General features: G+C 35.9%; 1 protein-coding gene across 1 annotated transcript in view; it reads right to left on the bottom strand.

Annotated features, from left to right (window-relative positions):
* Positions 1-5,402: 5,402 nt before the first annotated feature.
* LOC135204338 (nuclear pore complex protein Nup93-like) overlaps positions 5,403-22,239 on the bottom strand; it is a 312,709-nt gene continuing 295,872 nt past the window's right edge. The window contains 14 exon segments of the mRNA XM_064234528.1: positions 5,403-5,824; positions 7,891-8,109; positions 8,743-8,982; positions 9,420-9,512; positions 14,022-14,163; positions 15,204-15,330; positions 15,869-16,013; positions 16,229-16,275; positions 17,745-17,850; positions 18,539-18,637; positions 19,660-19,798; positions 20,089-20,242; positions 20,245-20,321; positions 21,604-21,743. Of these exon segments, the coding sequence (XP_064090598.1) occupies positions 5,714-5,824; positions 7,891-8,109; positions 8,743-8,982; positions 9,420-9,512; positions 14,022-14,163; positions 15,204-15,330; positions 15,869-16,013; positions 16,229-16,275; positions 17,745-17,850; positions 18,539-18,637; positions 19,660-19,798; positions 20,089-20,242; positions 20,245-20,321; positions 21,604-21,743 (1,839 nt within the window). The 3' untranslated portion in view covers positions 5,403-5,713.

Here is a 22,239-nt window from a genome sequence, read left to right as displayed (position 1 = left end):
TACTACTGGAGGAAGCATTGGAGTCTCAGGAACACAGATAACTACTTACTGGAAGCAGCAAAATTGAAGTCTCCCGGAAAAAGGATAACATTACTGGAGGCAGCATTGGAGTCTCCAGGTCACAGATAACTACTTAGTGGAGGCAGCATTGGAGTCTCCAGGAACACAGATAACTACTTACTGGAGGCAGCATTGGAGTCTCCAGGTCACAGATAACTACTTAGTGGAGGCAGCATTGAAGTTTCCTGTTGGAGACTCCAATGCTGCCTCCAGTAAGTAGTTATCTGCATCCCTGGAGACTTCAATGCTGCCTCCTTTTAGTATCGAAACCAAAGATATACATTATAAAAGTTTTGGCCTCAGCCTAAATTTTCGAGGGCTGAAGACAGAGAGACTATCTCAGTGTTCGTCATGGTATTCCAATGTCAGACATAGGCCTAGGGTAAGCAGAAGAATCCAGCCTCATGGTCTCTACACTATCTTCAGTGCAGTGTGTGTGTGTGTGTATGTAAAACGTCTTTCACTTCTCATACGTAGGTTTGGTTGGCGTTGACCTGCTTAAGATGTTCATGATTGACAGGTAAAGCACCAAAAGAAGGAACTAAACTTTTGTACATCCTGTTACTTTACGTTCAAAAACACTTTCATCTCATAATTATATCCTGAGCTGTCAGAAAGCTTTATCTGCATCTTATGACCATATATAACAGGTTGTAACGGATTTCATTGCTTCGAAAGGAAAATTATGCTTGGTGAAATGCCAGTCGAATCAAATTTACTCAGAAAATTAAATAACTGGTTGATCAGTTGTAGAAGCCTTTTGGCTACCACCTCAAGGGCAACACTAAATTCTGTTAGACCTAAGTACTGGTGCTTTCTAATCATAGGGAGAATGAATGAGTTAGATGCTATGACCAAACCAAAACCCCCTCCCAAAAAAAAAATCAAGAACAAGAAACAAGATATTAAAATATTGAGGGTTGACATTTAAGCAAAGGCAAACAGAACTTATTAGACTGCAGTTCCAGAGCTTTGTAAAAGAGGGGAAAGAATGGTCATGTGGCCGTTGAAATATTAGGATTACTGATTTTTCCACACCACATCTCCTGAGGAGTGACCTGGGGAGTTGCAGGCCTACCTGAGGATGGAGGGAGGGTGGGAATCATAGATATGTAAGGGATGGGAGGGGGGGTTGGCTGAAGAATCAGTAATGGGGGCTGGGGGAGCCGTTGGTTAAACGGACTCTCATTTAATTTGATCCTAGCGATAAGGAAAGCAAAAATTGTCACTGATGCTCTAATCAGGGAAGGGTCAGGATAATATAAGGCTGCAATTACTGGAATCAGGAACAATGCTTGTTAACATGAAAAGAATGTATAACAATTATAGTGGATGTAGCCAACTGAACTACGTGTTCCCTTCAAGATTAGTTTGGTGCTCATTTTCACACACAAAAAACTAATCAATTTCAGTTTCAATTAAATTTTTATTAAAATTGAAAAATATGGACAAGGACGCAAAAATGTATCTTAGAGTCATTGAACTGACAAATCCACGGGATCATAAATAGTCGAAAAATTCGAGACGCAAGTGACAAGAAATTCAGTCACGAATCCCACGAGGCGAAAGGCTGAGATAAAAACTCATATTGACTGCAAACTATTTCTTTTTCCACTCAGGGTGGTTAAGGTGCGTTGTTACTCGGATGACTCGAGTTAAATACCGGCCAGAGAAATTTCCATCTAGGCTACTCTGGTGAGAAGTGGCTCGAATAAAAAACACGTACAAGTTACACACTGGATACATTAGTTCCTTTATACATCTGGTGGTCTATCATTTTTCCCCAAAGCCTTCCATATCTTAACCTGTCAATGGCTATCATAATTGCCTTTATGAAATTATGTGTGTAGGTCTTGGTATTTGCGGTTTATAATTTCATTACTTTATAAATAGATGGATTGTGTAAATCCAAAGCTTATTTCCATTCAAATAATGTTCTGAAATTGACTCCTAATAATGATTTACCATGAACAAAAGTAAGATCCCAGCAAACGCCTGCACAGCCACACCTGAATGGAACAAAGGTTGACGGTTACGGTTAATAAGGACTGAATATGATTTTTACCATCGCTATTTTTATTGCTCTGTAACTATACAATTTTTCTATTTGTTTAACATCGTATATTATTCGTATATCATTAACATATTGGCTACAGTCGTGATTAGAAAATATGAACACTGGCATCCAATACCTCGGCCATTCACACCCGTCGTTACAAGACAAACTGGCTTCATTGCAGTGTTACCAGACCATTATCATGAAACAGAAGGGGACAGGGTAAAGGAACACTTTGAGGCAACTGTACCATCCGGCAATATGAATCCATTGTCAAGAGAATTATTTCTAAAAAGCTAAACTAGATGTAGAGCATCCGCAAACTCGTATAGTATTTGCTGTTGTCCATTGGATTCATAAAGGACCTTCCTCGTAGTAGCCTAAGGCGAGGTTGAGTTGACGTCACACCCTCGAAAGAACAAAGCTTTTCACAATAAAACTTAGCACTAATGATTAACAAAATCACTCGTCACTGAAGTGATACACAGCTAACTTGATGTAAAGGGAGGTAGCGTTTATATTTTTCAGGAATAATGAATTAATGATTTTAAGTTATCGTGCGTCGTGGTATTGTTGAGAAGAGAAGAAAACAGTAAAATCTTTACTATAATAATATGTACGTAAAAGCAGTGCTAATTCGCATAAAAAATATTTCACAATGAAATTAACATGATAAAACGTGAAAACAAATGCAACACGGTAGAAAAAAAACGCTTGCTCGAGTCAGTGTTCGGTGCGCAGAGAGAGAGAGAGAGAATAATATTAACAAGTGATAATATATATATATAATATATATATATTATATATAATATCTATATATATAATATATATATATATATATATATATATATATATCGTAGCAGAGACAATGGCACCCGCTGTCACTCAAGAGAGAGAGAGAGACAAGAACGGCTCTGCTTCCCATTGACTTATTAGCTGATCTGGGATGATTATTCGCCCACTTCTTTCACTTACACTCGATCTACCCAAATCACTTATTTTTGTTACGGTAAAATACCAATCTAGTGATAATTGCTTTTTACGATATTTTTACTACTGTAAAAGTAACTCAGATCTGCAATAAACAATTGTTTGTTTAAGCAGCTTCCTTGTGAAAAGTTATTTTATTTCTTTCCTTATCTTGCATTCTTGACATTATTTATTTGTTTGTGAAATCCTCATGTTTGTTTTAAAAGTCTGCCGTTTGCCAACAGTAAGTTGATGTAATGTGGCATAATTAATCTATTTCGTGCACTTAAGAACCATAATTAATCTATTTCGTGCACTTGAGAACCAAGTGTAAACACGCTGATTACTATCTCTCTCACAATCGGACACACACACACACACACACTATCGATTCCTTTAATTATCTTTGAACCTAATATGAATAAAATTTATTTTGTTATCAACCTTTGCATACTGCAATCAATTCGGTTTGTTCAAAAGGGTTCCCGTTTTTCCTCCCTCCATCCCCCAGCCAGCCGGCGCCATTTTTACCAAACAGTTCGTAAATCGTACACAGAAAAAATAAAATTTAGACAATTTTACTTCATATAACGTACTGTTCCATTACTTTACACTCTTGATTTAACTTTCGAACACATTAATAATAGAAAAACTGTGAAAAGGGGGACATTGGGTTGGCTGGAATGAATTATCCTGATTCCCTTTATTTCTAATGGGGATATTTGTTTCATATTTCGAACAAATCGTACTTCGAACAGCCTTCTGGAACGGATTAAGTTCGAAGTACGAGGTACTACTGTACATCCCATCTGGGCCTGTCCCTAATGCTGTCACAGCTATACAAGACTGAATAGGAGATTGCAGTTTTTACTCAGATTTATTATAGTGACTGGGAACGAAACATTTCCAGGTGGAGATTCAACTTGCCAGTCAAAGACAACCTCCCATATAGGGAGTGTATCTTTTAGGTGATGGTTTGTATTACTGTAAGAACAGATATTTGTAATTCATAGTTTTCCTAGGTATAAAAACCAAATTCCTGTATTATAATCTCACCTCGACGCCGCCCCCCGGCAGATAATCAAGTTTTAGCAACCAATTTTGAGCTACACTGAGGAATACTCCCACATAAAAGGCACTATACCGTGTTTTTCCATCTGTCCATCCGTCTGTAGTGGTCGCGCATGGTAACACTGCTTCATGGGCTTTAAATAGTTACACTCTGTGTAAGTTTTAGGTAAATACAAGGATATCTGGGTGTACATTTGCACCTGAAAAGTGTTTTAGGATATTATTTAAAGCCTGGGACGCAGTGTTACCATGCGCAAACACCACAGGCGGCTGGACAGATGGAAAAAACAGAGTAGTATAGTTTATTTACCTCTTACGAGAACAAATTACTTCATGTATTTTTTTTTTATATTCCAGACTAGTTCTCTGCACTTACTGACTTCAAAGTTGAATTATAATATAAAAGCTCTCAGATTAGCAGAATGTGCAAATATGTGTTAGATATTGATGGTTTGCTTGAAAATATGGTAAGATAACTGTATTATTTCTCTATTTTTAAATGTTGTGGAGTAATTATTGCTTTTTAATTATTAGCTATTGGCCACTCATTTTTTTATGCTAAATAGTTTAGTCAAATTTTCAATAGATATTTAAAGATCTAAGGCAGGCCCTGATATACTGAAAAATTGCATTTTTTTCTTAACAGTCTTTTTGTGGAGGTGGTCATTGTATAGGCTCCTTTGTCAGCCATATACAAGCAGTCCCTGGGTTACGACGGGTTCGACTTACGACGTTCCGAGGTTAAGACCTTTACAATTATATTCATCAGAAATTATTTCCAGGGTTACGACGCCTACAACACTGATCTGGCAGATGAAATATGAGACCAAAAATGCAAAATAATCAATATTTGAAGGTTTTTATATGAATAATGCAATAAGAATGCAGTTTACATAGTTTTCAATGCACCCAATGCATTAAACGTAAGGTTTTCTTAGTATTTTTTATGATGTTCCGTCTTACGACGATTTTCGGCTTACGAGGCGTCTCAAGAACTAAACCCCTGTCGTAACCCGGGGACTGCCTGTACTACTCATTTTGTCAGAAATGAAAAGTTTCTATCAAGTTTCTCATATTTCCTCAACAGTTGATATTTTCTTCAGAAGATAAAGTCTGGGGTATTAAGAAGTAGTATGATTTTGCTCTGTATTTAATAGTTTTGATCTATGTATCTACTAAAACTATTTTGGTTTATAATTATGTTTGTTTTAATTCTCTTTAAATAGGATGAATGGAAACGTTTGGGTTTTTTAGAAGTACATATCTTTATTGAACAAACATCTACAAAGTTGGGGTCTTCAATAAAATTTATGAGACTCCCACAAAAAATATTGTAAGTGTCCTGCTAAACTGAATCAAGACATACCTCATATATTTAGCTGGAGTTTTTCAAAAATACTTTAAAAATTATGTCAATTTCATTCATAAATTACAAGGAGTCATTCATACAATATCTTATGTGTCACACAAGGGTTCTTCAACACAAACAATACCACATATATATCAAAATATAAAAAAAGTTGTACAGTCATCAAAATGAAGTCGCTATAATCTATTTTAATTTATCAAAGCTTCCAGTTGTACCAGTCTTGCATTAATTTCAGAATGAAGCCTCATTGGGATCATCCCTGCAAACGTCACAATCGCCCGTGCTTGTTCCTTTAAGTGCTGAAAAAGAAAACAGAATATCAGGCAATAATCAAAATTTTATATAATTTTAGACAACAAAATCCAAAACATGCACTGGTGCATATATTGTTTTCATATATGAATCCAAATTCACATAAAAGATGAAACTAGGGTGTCCTCCTCAGTTACAGACTACTTTTACTTATGTCTAGTGCCTGGGTAAGTGTGGATACACAGAGGTGAATAGCTGCCCATACTAAGCCTTTGTTACTATGGGGTGTCTAGTCTTAGAAGTTAAAAGCAGATGAAAGTAGGCTTCTTGGAAACTTTATTCCTTTTTTCCTTTGTCATTTCACCTAGTTACTAAAAAGATTTTTCTTTTGTGAAATTTTTGTTTCAGCAAAATAACCCTGTTTGTAAAGTGTGTTATGTGTTTCTACATGTTGATGTTAATTATCTACTTTTCTATATAATTTTTCTTTTAAGCACAACATTGCTATTGTGTAACCAGTGTTTATATTCTTGAATAGCTTGCACAGTGTTGCTGCTATTGCTATCTTCTTGCTCTTAAATTCAATGTTGGCATTCTACTAAATTGGCTCTCTCTTGGGAACACTACTCAGTTGTGTATCTTGTTATATATGCCTAATTTTAGTTTCACAACTTAATGTATTACATTATGTTGACACATTTCCTTACAGAACTGGTCCAGACTCCATGGGTGGCTACATTACAATGAGTAGCCACCCTGCAATAACTGGTAGCCAATAGAATCCCCAAGATTTCCTGCCATATCTTTAACTAGAATGAGACATGTCATCAATAACACCAAAGAGCGGGAGTAGATAAGTAACAGCAAGGCTCTCCTGATTATAGCTTTTGGAGTAGAGATCTGGGAGGACTGTCAGTTCTTCACAAGTAAATTCCAGAACAGGTAAGTTTTCCACGTTCAAAAATTCATAAATATTCAACAGACTCAAACAAGTCCTATGTGACATGAGGCTGGAGACAGTGACTGACCCATGTACTATAAACAAGTCCTTCTAGATGGAGATTTTGCATACCTGTGCTGCTGTGCACCTAGTAGGGAGATTACCTGAGTTTGGTTTGATATACAGTAAACCATTTCTAGGCTGAAGTTCCTGCCTCCCTTACATGTTCAGCAGGGTAATGTCTTCAATAGCAACATTAGCTTACCAAATTAACTCAAGCATGAAAAGCTCCTCACATTGCATATAGTCATGTGTTATTTCTCAAGATATGCTATTAATGGCAAGACTACTTCATGCAAATATACAGAACTCTCTGCACTTTCATGAGAAGCTCCTAACATTGCATATAGTCATGTGTGCATCTTGTATTTATATTGTTGAATAAATTGTACAGTGTTGTTGCAATTGCTACCTTCTTTTTCTTAAATCCAGTGTTGGATTTATGTTCAACTGGCTATCTCTTGGCAGCACTGTATGCAACTGTGTCTTGTTATATGAGCTGAATTTTAGTTCCAAAACTTATGTTGACAAAATTCCTTACAGAAGACCTGGTCCAGACTCTGGGTGGCTACATTACAATGAGGAGAAGCAACAATACAGTGAGTGGCCATCCTACAATGTCTACAAGCCAACATTCTTCAATTAAGAGACAAGGGTCATCACTAACATCAAAGGAGAGAGGGAGGGAAGTGATAGTACAATTCTCCAGCTTCTAACTTTTACTGTAGAGATCTTGAAAGAATAGATTAGTTCGTCACTAGCATCTCTAGAATTTTAGTTCGCAATGTTAGAAAGTTTACAACCCTTCAACAGGTTCAAACAGGTATCCTACATGATGTAAGGATGGAGACCATGTCCCATTAATAAATTCATCTAGATAGAGATTTTGGGAACCTGTGCACCTAGTCAAGAGAGAAGATTTACCTGAAGTTTACATGGAGCACTTAGTATACCATTTCTGATCTAAGTTTCTACCTCCTTTATGTATACAGTAAGGTGAAGGCTTCAGTAGCAGCATTAGCTTACTGAATTAATGTGCATATCAATCAGCTAAGGAGGCATTATTGATAACAAAAATGAATAATTTACTTAAAACATTTCACAAGTTCTCACCTTGAATGCCGGTGATAAAGGCAATGCTGAAGTATTAAAAGATGTCTGTGGAGATGACTGGACTGGAGGGGAGCAATACAAGCGATGAGTGGTGGTCATAGCAGCTAAAAGCACATGTGGTAACACATTACGAACTTCGCTACCATACGAAGACATGCCGTTGACTCTAGTCTCCACTTCATCTGTTCTTAGTGCTATGACATGTAACCTTTTCAAAACCTGGAATGCACCATGATTTTGTAGACAATAAAATATTTGGTGTATAAAAGGTTTTTATGTGCTACCAATAAGCAGTCAAATACTGGAGAGTTCTTATTTACACAAACATACTGGAAAATTATTTCAACAGCTATACAGTAAAAAAAGCTACATAATTATACACTAATAATTTGCAGTAGTACACATTGATTTCAGGCATGGACTTCCACAACTCAAAGTAAGATTCTGTTAGAGAAATTGATTGCTATTTCTCTAAATTATTAAAATGAAAATAGATATATATAAAGGACAATGAGAAAACTAAGACCTGTCTAGTTACAAAACTGAGTTCCTTGATAATAAAGGAACTTGTCTTTGGATGAATAGAAATAAATTCACCCAGTCACAGGTATATTGTAATTACTATGCATAATAATAAAGAAAACCCAGGTATTCAGATGTAGTAACCTTTAAATCATAGCATATTATAGCCTGTGAAGTCTTTTAATAAGCGAGTGCTTTTAACACATATTCACTGTTCATCATAATAAAAATAAAATTAAAAAATTATTAGCAGAGGCTTTCAATAAAAGAATAGCATTGTAACTAAACTGCACTTATATGGATATCTGTATAATATGAAGACATGCTTACCTCTAATGCATCATTAAATCTTTCCTTGTGGTAAAGCTCGAAAAATGTGCTAAGATCTAACAATAAATGAAGAGTAGCAGCATTATGGGGGAGTGAGTTATGGCCGTGTGTCTTGAAACGCAAAGCTACTGCTGTTGCCAGTTCTAATACTCTTCCCCTTTGACTGCCACTTCCACTCTCGGTTTGGTGCACCACTTGGCTTAGTAACTGATTCAACAGGGCCACAACCTTTTCATGATTCTAAAGTAAAAAGAAAAGGATAGCTGCAGTTTACAAATGTTTTAATAATGCACCTACCTATCACTAACCAATTAACATATGTTTCATGTGACTTCATTATAAAGAATTACAGTAGTTCAATGAGACCAAGTCACATGTGAGAGAGCGAGCAAGATAAAAATTGGGGCAGTGCCAAGTTTATGAAGCTGGGCAGTTAAATCAAACACCATTTACACTGTGCTAAGCAAGTTTCACTAAATGGTACCCACTACAGGGAATAAACTAAAGTACCAACCACATGAATACAGTTTGGTAATAATTGACATTTGTGACTGCACATTACAATGATGGGAACAGCATACTTTCCAAATGGGCAACAGAGTCTTTGAAAGAAATTTCAACCTGAACAAATAAATGAACTAATGCTAAACGGCTGAACAAACTCGGTTAAAACTTACTTTGGCCAAATCGTACAACTTAACAGCATCTTCATATAGACCCTTCTTTTCTGAATCTTGTGCAACCATTTCTGTTACCTCACTCACATCAACCTGGAAATTTTCAAAGTATTTTTAATTATAAATCATAGTTCAATATTAAACCTGCCTTATTATGCATAAAGATTATATATTTAGAACTCTTAGCAGGCTTAACTTTTAATGTGCCTGAAATAAATCAAACAAATGACATTTACAGTATTATCTGCAAGTAACCAGGCAACAAAATATCAGAGGTCCACAACTCGATCTAATTTGGCAATAACTGTTACAGTGACATTTCATAATGACAATTGTGCTTCTTTCTATACAGAGGCCTATAGACTATCACTAATTGTACAAGAACGTTATATATCTTGTAATAACAAATGTTATGTCATAAACAAGTTGCAAGTATTTATTTTAGTATGAGCATTTAGGTCTTTAACACACCAAAGGTTGTTTACACAGACAAACAGCAATGAACTTCAGTGATTGGTTGGTTAATAACTAAAAGGTCCAGTCTATATTTGTTAATTCACTGAGGGAACCTCTCACTTTTCTAATTTTATCTAATAACTTCCTCATTAGTTTTCCATCTGGAAAATGGGTGCTCTTTTAATAACTGTCATGTTAACTTTTGATACCCTTATGGAGGAGTTATGGAGTTCCATTTGACAACGTGTGTGTGTGTTGTGTGTGTGTGTGTGTTGTGTTGTGTGTGTGTTGTTGGTGTGTGTGTGTGTTGTTGTGTTGTGTGTGTGTGTGGTGGGTGTGGTGAGAGAGAGAGAGAGAGAGAGAGAGAGAGAGAGAGAGAGAGAGAGAGAGAGAGAGAGAGGGTAATTGCTGTATGGATAGTTAACGACTGTATTGGCTGTTAGTGAGTTCTGGCTGGGTTGTCTGCTGGTAGAGATCAGAGTTCTGTGTTGTTTTTGTTTTGTTTTTTGTAGCTATAGGTCAATTGTCCTGCATGTATTTTGTTGTGTAAAGAAGAAAGTGTGACTGGGGTGGGTTGGGTAGCAGGAGTGATTAGGTTAATGTGGGGAGGGTTTTGCAACTTGTTTTTCCTAGCTTGTGATCCCGCCACATTATTTTTTGGCACCCGAACAGGGACTGTTGGTACGGCAGCTGCAGGGCAATTGGGTAGTGGAGAAAGTGAGGATGGAAGGGTTGAAGGAGATAGAGAGGCTGAAGGAGGAGCTGAGATTGGCAAGGGAAGCTAAGGGAAGGTTGGAAGTGGAAAATGAGAGGTTGAGGGTAGAGTGTGAGGAGCTGAAGAGCGAGTTAGAGGAAATGAGAGGAATGCTAAGGAGTGTGAAAGTGGAAATGAAAGAGGAGGTGAAAGGAGCGGAAGAGAGAATGGTTGAGAAAATGGACACAAAATTCGGGGTAATGATGAATGCAGTGCAAGAGATGATGCAGGAAATGATGAAGGGATTCGTGGGAGAGGGAGCTGTAGGAGGTAGGCCTACTGGGTCTTGTGACGGGCCAGGAGTGGTAAAGGAAGCGAAAGAGCGAGTGGATGAGTGTACGAGTGAAGAAGGTGATTTGGTTATGATAGGTAAGGGAAAGAAGGGGAAGACACAGGGTAAGGATAAACTTGAAGACAAGAATAAGAAAGTGGCTGAGGAAAAGAAGACTAAGGGAAAGAAGGTTAGTAAGGGTGATGGACAGGATGAGATTAGGACAGAATACATTGGGGAAAGGGCTGAGAGTGATTTGGATAGAATTGAGTGGAAACAGGTAAGTAGAAAGAAGATGGGTAAGAAGAGCGTAGTCAGGGGTATGTACATGAGTATGGAAGTGGATTCGCTGTATTCAGATGAGGGAAAGAGGGGTCAGAATGGAAGTAGCGAAAGTGAGAGTGAGAGTGAGCGGGAAGTACGAAAGGCTGTGTATATGAGAGAGGTACCCCGATGTGCAAAATATGAGGAATATGGTAGTAGGGACATAGGGGACTTTTTTAAGGAATATGAGAGGTATTGTGAGGCAAAGTATGGGGATAACAAGAGAGTCTGGGCAAGAGAGTTAGGTAGTTTTTTGACAGGATTCTTGTTGAGTATGTATGGGGTAATGATGAGTGTAGGAAATGTGCCGTATGAGAGTGTAAAAGCTAGGATTGTAGAACAGGCAAAGAGGATAAAGAGTAGTGTTAGATATAGGAGAAAGCAAGATTTTGAATTGGCAAGAATGAATGTTGGTGAGTCATTGTCAAAGTATGTCTGTAGGTTAGAAACATTAGCCAGGAAAAAGTTTGGGGACGAAGGGATAAATGAGTGTAAGGAGTTATTGCTAAAGTTGTTGGCGACTGTACCAGAGAGTGTATATGAGTTTATAAATCTGAAACATAAGGAGAAAACGTGATGGACGAATGAAAGGTTAACATGGAACGACATTTTGGAAATAGTAGAGGATTACGAGTTAGATAGGTGTATGAAAGAGAGTAGAAGTGTTAGTGTTAGGACTGAAGTAGCTGAGGTTGTACCAAAGTTTAGAAGCTATAGGGAGGCAGTTTTGGAAGGGCCGAGGCAAATGGCAGAGTGAGTGGTAGATAGGAGCGTTAGGGCAAGTAATGTGAGTGTAGTTAGCCCAAAAAGAGATAGGAGTGAGAGTGTTGGAAGAGTAAAGTCAGTTAGGTGTGAGCGAGAGCAGCAGCAGTGTTATAGATGTGGTAAGCCAGGACACAGGAAGAATGAATGTCAGTGGGCGTTAGGAGCGTGCTTCGGGTGTGGGCAAACGGGGCATTTAGTGAGCAAGTGTAAGAAAGATAGGGATATTAAATGTTATAGGTGTGGACAGGTAGGGCATATAGCTAGTGGATGTCGGGGTACCCGTATGAACATAGTGTGCGGCAACTGCGGGAAGAACGGGCATTATGCTAGGATGTGTAAAGAACAGCGTGCGAAATGTGTTGAATGTGGAATGGAAAGTCATGTGGCAAGTGTGTGTAGGTGAAAGAGGATGAGTCAGGCTGGGAATTCGGGAAATTAAGTGAAAAGGGGATTCAGTTGGGTGGGTCCTCTAGCATGCGACAGTATGTTCAGGAGAATGTGATGAGTGAGTGGTTGAGGGTGAATAAATGTGAGCCGAGTGTCAGTGAGCAAATGGGTTTGGAAGATCGGCAGTTAGTGTTGGTCGAGTATGGAAGAAAGCGGAAGAAGGTAAGGAAAGGGAATGGAAGGGAGAAACGTGAACTGCATGATAGAGGGGTTAGTGTTAAGGTAAAAATGGTGGATAAGGCTACACAGTGTAATACAGATGACTTTGAGGGGAGGAATGATACATATAGCATGTGTGGGTTTGAATTGACAGGGTTTAGTGAAGTTTCACCAGGAAGGGAATCAGGTGGTAAGGATGTAGTTGGCAGTATGAATGAGTCTCTTCCTTCGGGAGTTTGGCAGGAGTGGAAATGAGGTAAATGATTTGGTGGCAGAGTTACAAGAGATGTTCGGACAAGAGTTAGAAGGGGTAGATGAGATAGTGAATGGGATTTGGGGGGATGGTAGTGAGGGAGATAGTAATGGTAGTCTGACTGGAAGTGATCTGGGAGAAGTTGATGGCGGTGTAACTGAGAGTGTGTATGAGGGCCCTCAAACGAGATCCAGGGGACCTGCATCTGAGCATCCGTGGGTGTTGCGGAAGGCTATTTAGTGTGGGTGTTGTGAGTGAAAGGAGACGTTGTCAAATGTAACAGGGGAGGAAATATGGAGGAGTTATGAAGTTCCATTTGACAACGTCTGTGAGAGAGAGAGAGAGAGAGAGAGAGAGAGAGAGAGAAGAGAGGAGAGGGTGTGGGTAGTTGCTGTATGGATAGTTAACGACTGTATTGGCTGTTAGTGAGTTCTTAGAGATCAGAGTTCTGTGTTGTTTTTGTTTTTGTTTTGTTTTTTGTAGCTATAGGTCAATTGTCCTGCATGTATGTATTTTGTTGTGTAAAGAAGAAAGTGTGACTGGGGTGGGTTGGGTAGCAGGAGTGATTAGGTTAATGTGGGGAGATTTTTGAAACTTGTTTTTCCTAGCTTGTGATCGCGCCACACCCTGGCTTTGAGCTCATATATCTTGCCTTCCCAACAAAACTCTTTTTGAAGTTGTAGTACCTATCTTCACTGGAGTGTTTTGCTAATCTAAATTCATTTAAACAATCTTACATACTGTATACTCTCCATTAAGAACACTTTCCTGTTAAAGAGCTCTTTCAATATAAAATGTGGACACCTTTTGAGTAATCTACTCTATATTGTACAAGTGACAGTGCTTACACTAGTTATTAACAAATTTTTTTTCTAAACTGGTCCCTCATTTTGCACTGCTTAAATAATATTTTTTTAGAACAGAAAAACACTTGTTTTATAACACATACAAAATATATAATTGTTAAAATTTCCACTTAGGAAAAGGTATCAATAAATATACCCCTTGCAAAACTCACCTTGATCTCACCAGTTCAGCTCCTATTCATTATTTTTGTAAAAATACAAGAGCCAAAGCAATATTTCATTATTAGTTTCAAAACAGATGTCATATAAGGTAATTCCTCAAGATTTAACCATAAGGTGATTGGTAATAATTGCTATCATAACCTACCTTAAACTTATCAATAACACCAGGAGTTCGGCGGCCATCTGGTTCCAGCCTTCCAAGGAGCAGATCAAATTCTCGAGACTGCAAAACCAGCTGACTTATGCAACTGGAGAACACATTTTCACCATTTTTGCCTTTTAAAGATCTAGAAGTAAAATAAAGTGGTTAGGGAAGCAATCTACTCCAATACAAGAATTCCTTAACACAGTATTGATTATAATGTCCCAAACTACATATGTAGTGTATTTTTAGGTGGTTTCAGAACTGTAACCTTCACGAAAAGCAGAGATTCTGTGTCTCTTACATCTCTTATCACATAAAGCAATATTATATTTAGTTATGTGGTTTCATAATGTAATACAGTATACCTACTAACTATGTTCTAAGAATTAGAAAATCTCTTCACAAAATTCCATTATTCAAATTACATACTAAGCTAAAAGTATTTAAAGATTTAGTACTGTTAATGTTCTACACTTTATCTTAGAATAACTAACTTGCATCCAGTGCCATTTGAAAAGCAAATGCTACAGTGTAAGAAAGAAGGAAAGCTCAACAACACACGAAAATCTGAGACCACACTATAATTGTTTACCCTTGAAATAACACTAGTACAAGATATAGCAATTTAAGAATATTTTTAAACAAAATCTAAAAATAAGCAAACTGCACTTGTACACTGACATAATTCAAGACAAGCAAAACAGACAAATATGCTACTAATTACCTGCTAGTGCAGTAGACCCTAAAACTTTCCACAGAGTAGTGGACAAATATGTAGTCTATTATATTTATTGATGATGAACTGTACTCAACTATTCACAATCCCCAGGTGATATGATTATACATATTATGATAACAGTAGCTTCATAAGTTGACTCATAATCCACCACATAAACTTGTTTTGTATTAAGCTAAATTGTTGTAATCTAATTTCATCTGATGTTTTCTGGGTTCTCTCCTTTGAGGGAAATAAGTCGAGAATATTTCAATAAGTAAAAAACATTATGAATCAAGTATAATTCTCAACTAAAATAGTCTGTAAAAGTTGACTCATATTTTTCATCATATTGTAAATGACAATATCTTAAGCAAATAAAAAGCATTGCACTTACTTTAGGAAGAAGAAGTCTATATAAAACTCAGAGGTCTGGAAAAACTAATCCTTATTATTATCATTATTACCTTAAGAAGAAGCAGTAATGTAGAGCTTCACATGGATCTGTTGCCTCGAACTTACGAGTGTAGAGTAAAATGAGTCTTGTTAAATTCAATCTACGAACTCCTTCTGGATCATTGTCTTCACGGGACACTAAAGAAAGTCAGCATATTAGAACTCAAGTTGCACAAAAGAATATATCAGTTGAAGATGCACTACTTTTCACTCACAACTGGTGCCTATATTATTATTTAAGTAATTCATTAACCTGACCAAATTTTATTCATAAGGTTTTGTCTGTATAATTTTTTCCTTAAACAAAGTCTATTGAAACTTGAGCAAGAAAAGCTGAAAAGGAATGTGAGAACGGGATAAAGGGAAGGAAGAAAAAAAAAAATATATATATATCTCACTAGTGACAAGGAAAAAATACAGTATTGGAAAATTGGCACTACTTGCAGAGCTCACTACAGGATGCGCTTCCCAGCTAGAATCTTCATCTCGGCCCGAATGTCATCTCTTTTACAATGCATTTAACATTGATACATCAATTGTACTTCTTTTTACATATATTTTATAAACAACTTCATATTAAGTAGTAAATAATAAATTTCACAATACTTAGTAAACTTATTTTTATTTCAGTGCAAAATCTCCAAAAAGAGGAAAGAAGCATTTCCTTGATACTTACAAACTGGAGCCTGAACCTGAGCAGGTAATGCTAATAAATTCATTTCATGTAATGCCAGAGCTATGTGAACTGCATGACATCGAAGAGCTTCCTTACGACTCAAGAACTCAATGGCAGCTTCAAATTGGCCAGTCATAAGTAGCAGCTGGAAAAGGGAAATAAAATAAGACTAGACATCTGTGAGCCGGAAATTCATTCTTGCACAAGTAAAAATCACAATTATGTAATATGAGCCATGTGCTTCAACAAAGAACTTTAATATCTGATGCTTCAGGACCAAAAATCTCTGGATATCAACTAAAGATCATGAGCAAACTGTATTTCATCTATAAGTACGAAAACCTAAATAAGATTACTTACAGAAGTGTAGAGCAGTGGTTGTTGCCATGCATTGAAATGAGCTTCTCCTGTTAAGAAAAATTTATTTCATTAAAAAAAAAAATCTTAATTAAAAAATACTAGTATATAAGATATCTTGTTTCACTCTAGGTATGCATCAAGCCATAAAATTTTTCACTAACATTTTCCAAGTCAAAGCACTTTAGTTTAGGTAAAAAGTTTTCATTAGAACAAATATAAAAGCTTAGGCCTTTCGCAAGTAATACTGCAAATGAATTATTCCATCTCAATTAAAAAATGTAAACACTTTCTCCTTGAAAATTTAATAAATGCAATACATTAAAATCAAGTTTTTACTACCTCAAAGACAACAACGTACAACAAAATTAAGATTGGATTTTAAAATGACAAATAAAGGATCGTTTAATAAATGAAAATAATTTTATCACTGTTGGTCCTAAGGTTTACGATGATTAAATAAAAATTACGTAAGGATATTTGTAAGTTTTTCTTATATAATTGAAATTTTGTCACACTGCGGTAGGTCGATTGTATAAGTTGGAAAGTAATGCTCTATTCAAATAAAAAAATTGTTCCAGCCAAGCCAGTGTTGTTATTCATAGTCCCTTTTCCCCTATATAACTTTGTCTCATCTGTACAAAAAATTAATACCAGATACTGTCCTGATCTATAGAGAAGTCTTGTGTGAATTCTGGGAAATCTGTCTTGATGAAATGTTGTAACTCTTATCCTAACAAAACGAGTACGTACAGTACTGTTCTGTTCTGGCACCCATGCTTAATAACTCAAAGATAAGACTTTTGAAAGTTGATCAAGGTAATGTTTCCCATACATTGTATTTGCCTTACTCACTTCATCTGAACACAAAACATACCCAACTCTAATAAGCATTCTTTTCTCTCTCTATGGTTTAATATTAAAAATTCTGTATAGTTTTTATTCAAGTTACCACTAACTATAAAATTCTGGTCGTACAATCCAGTTCCAGGGCTGGGGGAAGCCATTCAGCAGAAGAATATGTGGAATATAGAACATTCCAGCTAATGTTCTTTCAATGAGTGCACTTGCATTTCTTTCATCTGATTTAGTTTTTTTTTTTTTGGGGGGGAGCACCCTTGGCTTCAACTATTTTCCCATTACAGTCTCCAGAATTTTAGCATTGTATGTCCCCACAAGTTTTCAAAAATGAGAATAATGATACCGAGGATGATAGCTACTATCTACACTTCCCAAGTGAAACAATAAAAACTGTTACTATTCTTAGGCATTTCACTGTCCTTAATGTATGGACAATAATACGTATACTACTTTTGCATTACTGTTCTAGGTGTGACTGTAACATAGTCTTTACACCATGGCCACCTCCCATCACCAAAAATTTAGCCCTTTCTGACCCTGGCTCCTTAGTCCTGGGCTCTGCCTACAAATCTTTTATTTATCACTGTCATCTGTTTTTATATGGCTTATCCAATAGTCTTCTCCTAGATATAGACTATAAATAGAGTTAAATACTAACCATATTGTTCATATAAAAGGTTCTGAAGTTGATTCAGAGACAGAGTGTCTTGAATAGCACTGCTACTACTTGATGTTGAGGCTGAGGGAGATGAATCACAATCCACCTGTAAAGGAAGATATTAGTTATTAAGTAATAAGTAATAAACATTAGATTATATCTATATAAGACATTAATATACAGCCAAATAAATTATTAATGGTACAGGGCAGTTCAAACCTATCAATAATTAGAAAGTAACCAGCACAAAAAAAATTAAGAAGAGCTCAACCCCAAAAGAAGAGAGAGCCTTGCATCTTGAAAGACAAAATATTTTAGGAATCCATGAAGTCATGACACAATCTGAGAACAGGAAAAACCAAAAGAAAAAGCTACTGAGCCCTGGACTGAAAACTACTCATTTCTGGAGTTTAAAGCATGGGATTATCACACATTCAACTCCATTAAGAATGATGACAAAGGCAAAACGTTACAAGAAAAAATTATTTAAGAACCATGACCTTGAAACTTATAAACAGCACCAATTATGGTAAGACAAATAATGAAGAGCTACTATTTGTTCTACAAAAGCTAACAAAATAAAGTATGATAACTGCACGGTTAAAAATAATTGAACTTTCACCATCCCTCCAAGAACATTTGAAAACAGACTTGCAAATATAAATGCAATGATGTATTTAAAATTAAGCAAAAACACCTGATTATATTGCAATAATTTTTCTTGAAATTAGCCAAATTTTAATAAAATACATTATTATCTATTGCTAAAGAAAAACATGCAAAAGTGAACTCACCACACAAAGCTTCACCCAAAGGTAATCGTCGGTAGTGGTAGCAATATCAGCATGATCTTCATGGGGATCACAGTGGCTTAAAATGCAATATACAGCACGCTGAAAAAACATAAATATATCTTAGGAAAGTGAATAAAAATGAGGCAACAAGCTAAGGAACCAAAAATAATATACCTACAGTAAATTTATATATACTCATAAAAACAAAATAATTCCATTTTTAAAATTGGTTCTTAAAGCCAACTTCAGAAGGAGGTACTGGCATCTGTTATAGAATAGCAGTTACAACCGCAATAATATAAGAATGAAAATTTTCTCAAAATTTCCAGTAAATATCAAAAGGAACATACTGTACTGTTGATTACCTACAAATAAACGAGCTAATACAAAGAAAAATGAGCTACTAAATTGATGAAGACAACAAACTAATTTCTTTGTTAACATTTATTCCTTACAACTAAATATACTGTACTATACATAGTACAGTATTATCACACTGATATTTCCATGTAATGCTATGATACACTTTCACAAAAACACGAGTGGAGGTTATCACTGGTATAAATTAGTTTAATGAGACCACTGAATTACATATACCCTCATATAGCTACCCAAGGGGTTTGTTCTTAGGAAAAAAAAAAACATCATAATTAGAGCAAGATGAAGTAAATGAAAAATAGCCTATAATAACACAGTTGGGGCTAAAGACAAGCAACCAAGAACCTAACTTCCATCTACAGTGTGCCATGACAGGTACAACAAATGCACCATGAATGGAGAAAAATAAGTACAGTGCTTTATATCTGTAAAAGTATTGAAAACAAATGTGTCAATAACACCTAAGTTTGTATTCTAAATATTCTCCAGTTCACAATGACAGAATATATAGAAGGAGCTGAAGCAAATAACATTCCTGAAGATGGAAAAATAATTTCTTTCCATTAAAAAAAGCTACAATTAATTATGCAGCAGACACAAAACAGAATTTAATACCCATACTATAAAATATAAAATGAGAAAATAGTTGAAGATGGAACATATCATAAATATGTATGCAAAGTAAACATCAGTCAGAGCAACACTTAAACTATATGGCTTAACAGAAATCTGGTAATTCCCACCTTAAATGGATCTGAGGAATTTTTGACAGATCTTTTGTAGGACATTCTCAATTTCTTCTCAAGGTCAGGGGGTAAACGTCCAGAGTCACTCTTTTCATAATGCTCAAGGGCATTTAAAACCTCTACAACAGATGGTGAACTGTAATAAATAAAAACAGTGTATTATACAGTATATCAAAGTATTATCATACAAAATGGAGATGCAAATGAATACCTTAAATAAACACTTATTGACTAATAATATCAACACGGTTAATCATTCAAAATTACCACACCACTCTGTAAGCAAGCAAAATGTTGCTACCAAAGGGAAAAAAATAAAGCCAGCACAAAATTGTGCTTATTTAATAGCCAGTTCCATCCAAATACAAACTCTAAATACTATAAAACTGTTTCACAAACAATGCTTGTTAACAAACAGGAACTTACCTATTATCAGCTAGTGCCTGGTGAAGAGCTTTTCCTCCTCCAGCTCTCATGCAGTAAAAAATTAAGGGCCAAACAGGTGCACCACCTGCTAGTCCATCTTCAAGTGTTGAAATCGCCTGTGCAGGCAGAACAACGTCCAAATAGGCACGCACCAGGGAACTAGACCTGGCACTCCTCCCAGCTGAGCACGCTCCAAATGCGAATATACAATAGTATTCATGTAGTTGGCATAGCTGTAAAGAAAAAAATACCAATGAAGTGCATCCAGGTTATTGGGGAATTACAAATTTCTTCTTCCACTCATTACTTTACTAAGGACTTTTGGAAGCTTAAAATCAGTATCTGATATGCAACATGAAACATGAAAGCTAATACAAAATGAAATGGAAATGAATGACAATAATTCTTAATTCTGGCTAACTCTGACCCTAAATACTAAAATACTAAAGAGAACTAATCCTCATTCAAGTACTACAATAACAAACTGAACTAACCATAACTCAAACACTGTAAAATAAATTGGACTAACCCTGGCTCAAGAAATACAGTAACTTACAAGTTTCACAGTGGTTGCATTAATTGCTGAAATGGTGTGTGTATTATCATGACTTAATAAATTCTCTCGTTTCAATATTCTGTCTCTCGTTTGTTCAGATGTTATCTTTTAAACCATACAATTTCTGATTACCAGAGCTTTTTTCCAGAGCTTCTTTAAAATGTCAGTGAGAATGTCCTCAAGAAGTAACCTAGCATGGTTTTTCTGAATTTATAAAGAAATCAGAGGCAAAAGATAAATAAATTCAGACTTTAATCAGACAACTTCCAATTTTTACAAAACCCAGATATTCAACACTCTCTGCAGGTGACATACTGTAATTTTTTCTAGCTATACTTACATGGTATTTGACTTTAAAGTATGCTGTACATTAACATTTTTGTTTCATACAACTTCATTAATTTACTTTTAAAATAATCTCTTACCAGCATGAATGTAATGTTAAAAAAAAACATGAAATACTGAACAGTATGTTTATGAAAGTAAATTCACTGAGTTCTATAATTTAAGATTCATGTTTTCAATAAATTCTGAATGACCAGCAAATCAAACAAAACCAAAATCATATACAGTAGTACAGTATATGAAAGCAAATGAAATGCTTGGTTGATGCAGTATTCATAAATCCAAGGAAATTATTTTTGCTAATGGCATTGTTTTGAATAGGACCATTACTCAATTTTGTCAGGCCCCTGTGCTAATCAGAGAAATGCAGTGCTTTGCATTTTTATTTTATTTTTTTCAGTCTTACATCAACTTGAAGTAGTACTGTTTAAAAGTAATAGCTCTGAAAGCTGAACTGATGTGGGACACTTCAGTGTGATATTTCATGTTTAAATTTATTACATTCTTTGATGTGAAAGATATGTGTGTACTGTCAAAAGTGACACCTTGTTACTAAAAATTCTAATAATAACCTTTCCATTACTCTACTTTAAACTATTGTACACAAAAGATACCTCTTTTCCAAAAAGCCTCGTGCTTGTCTAACAAGGGCTGCCTGAACTTTAGGTGAAGCTCTTGCCTGGGCAGCATCTCCACCAATGCTTACTGGAACTTCAGTTAGACATTGCACCAAGGCCCACAAATCTGTGATTCCCTGTTGTAAAAAAGTTTGTGATGAGACTGATTTTGCACTTCAAAGCAAGAACTTTATCCCTAAGAAAGTCAGATAAACTAAATATGGTAACCAACATATTTAATCTTGATAATTGGACAGTCTTAATTCTAAGGCTAAAAACCAAGCTTCTAGAACATAAAAATACTTATTCACACATCACTAAATTATACTAAGCCTAAACGAGTGCAACTTGGGATCTCTATATGACCGCTATTTTGGTTTCAAAATACAATAATGGGACATATGTTACTAAAGCCAAAAAAGAATTCTGGCTGAACCAAAAAATATTCCTTATCCAAAGTAAACAGCAAAATGTACGTATCTTGATCACAAGGTCTATAAAGGCGAGAAATACAATTTCATACACTAAGACTTCAGTGTCACCATCAGTGACAGATTCCTAAATTTCCTGATTAGGATACTAAGTGTATTCAGGTGCTGGAGGGCAGATGCAAGATATATCTGAAGTCTGCAT

Source organism: Macrobrachium nipponense, chromosome 44 (genome assembly GCF_015104395.2).
Source record: "Macrobrachium nipponense isolate FS-2020 chromosome 44, ASM1510439v2, whole genome shotgun sequence".
NCBI lineage: Eukaryota > Metazoa > Arthropoda > Malacostraca > Decapoda > Palaemonidae > Macrobrachium > Macrobrachium nipponense.
This window is presented reverse-complemented; position numbering and strand designations above follow the sequence as displayed.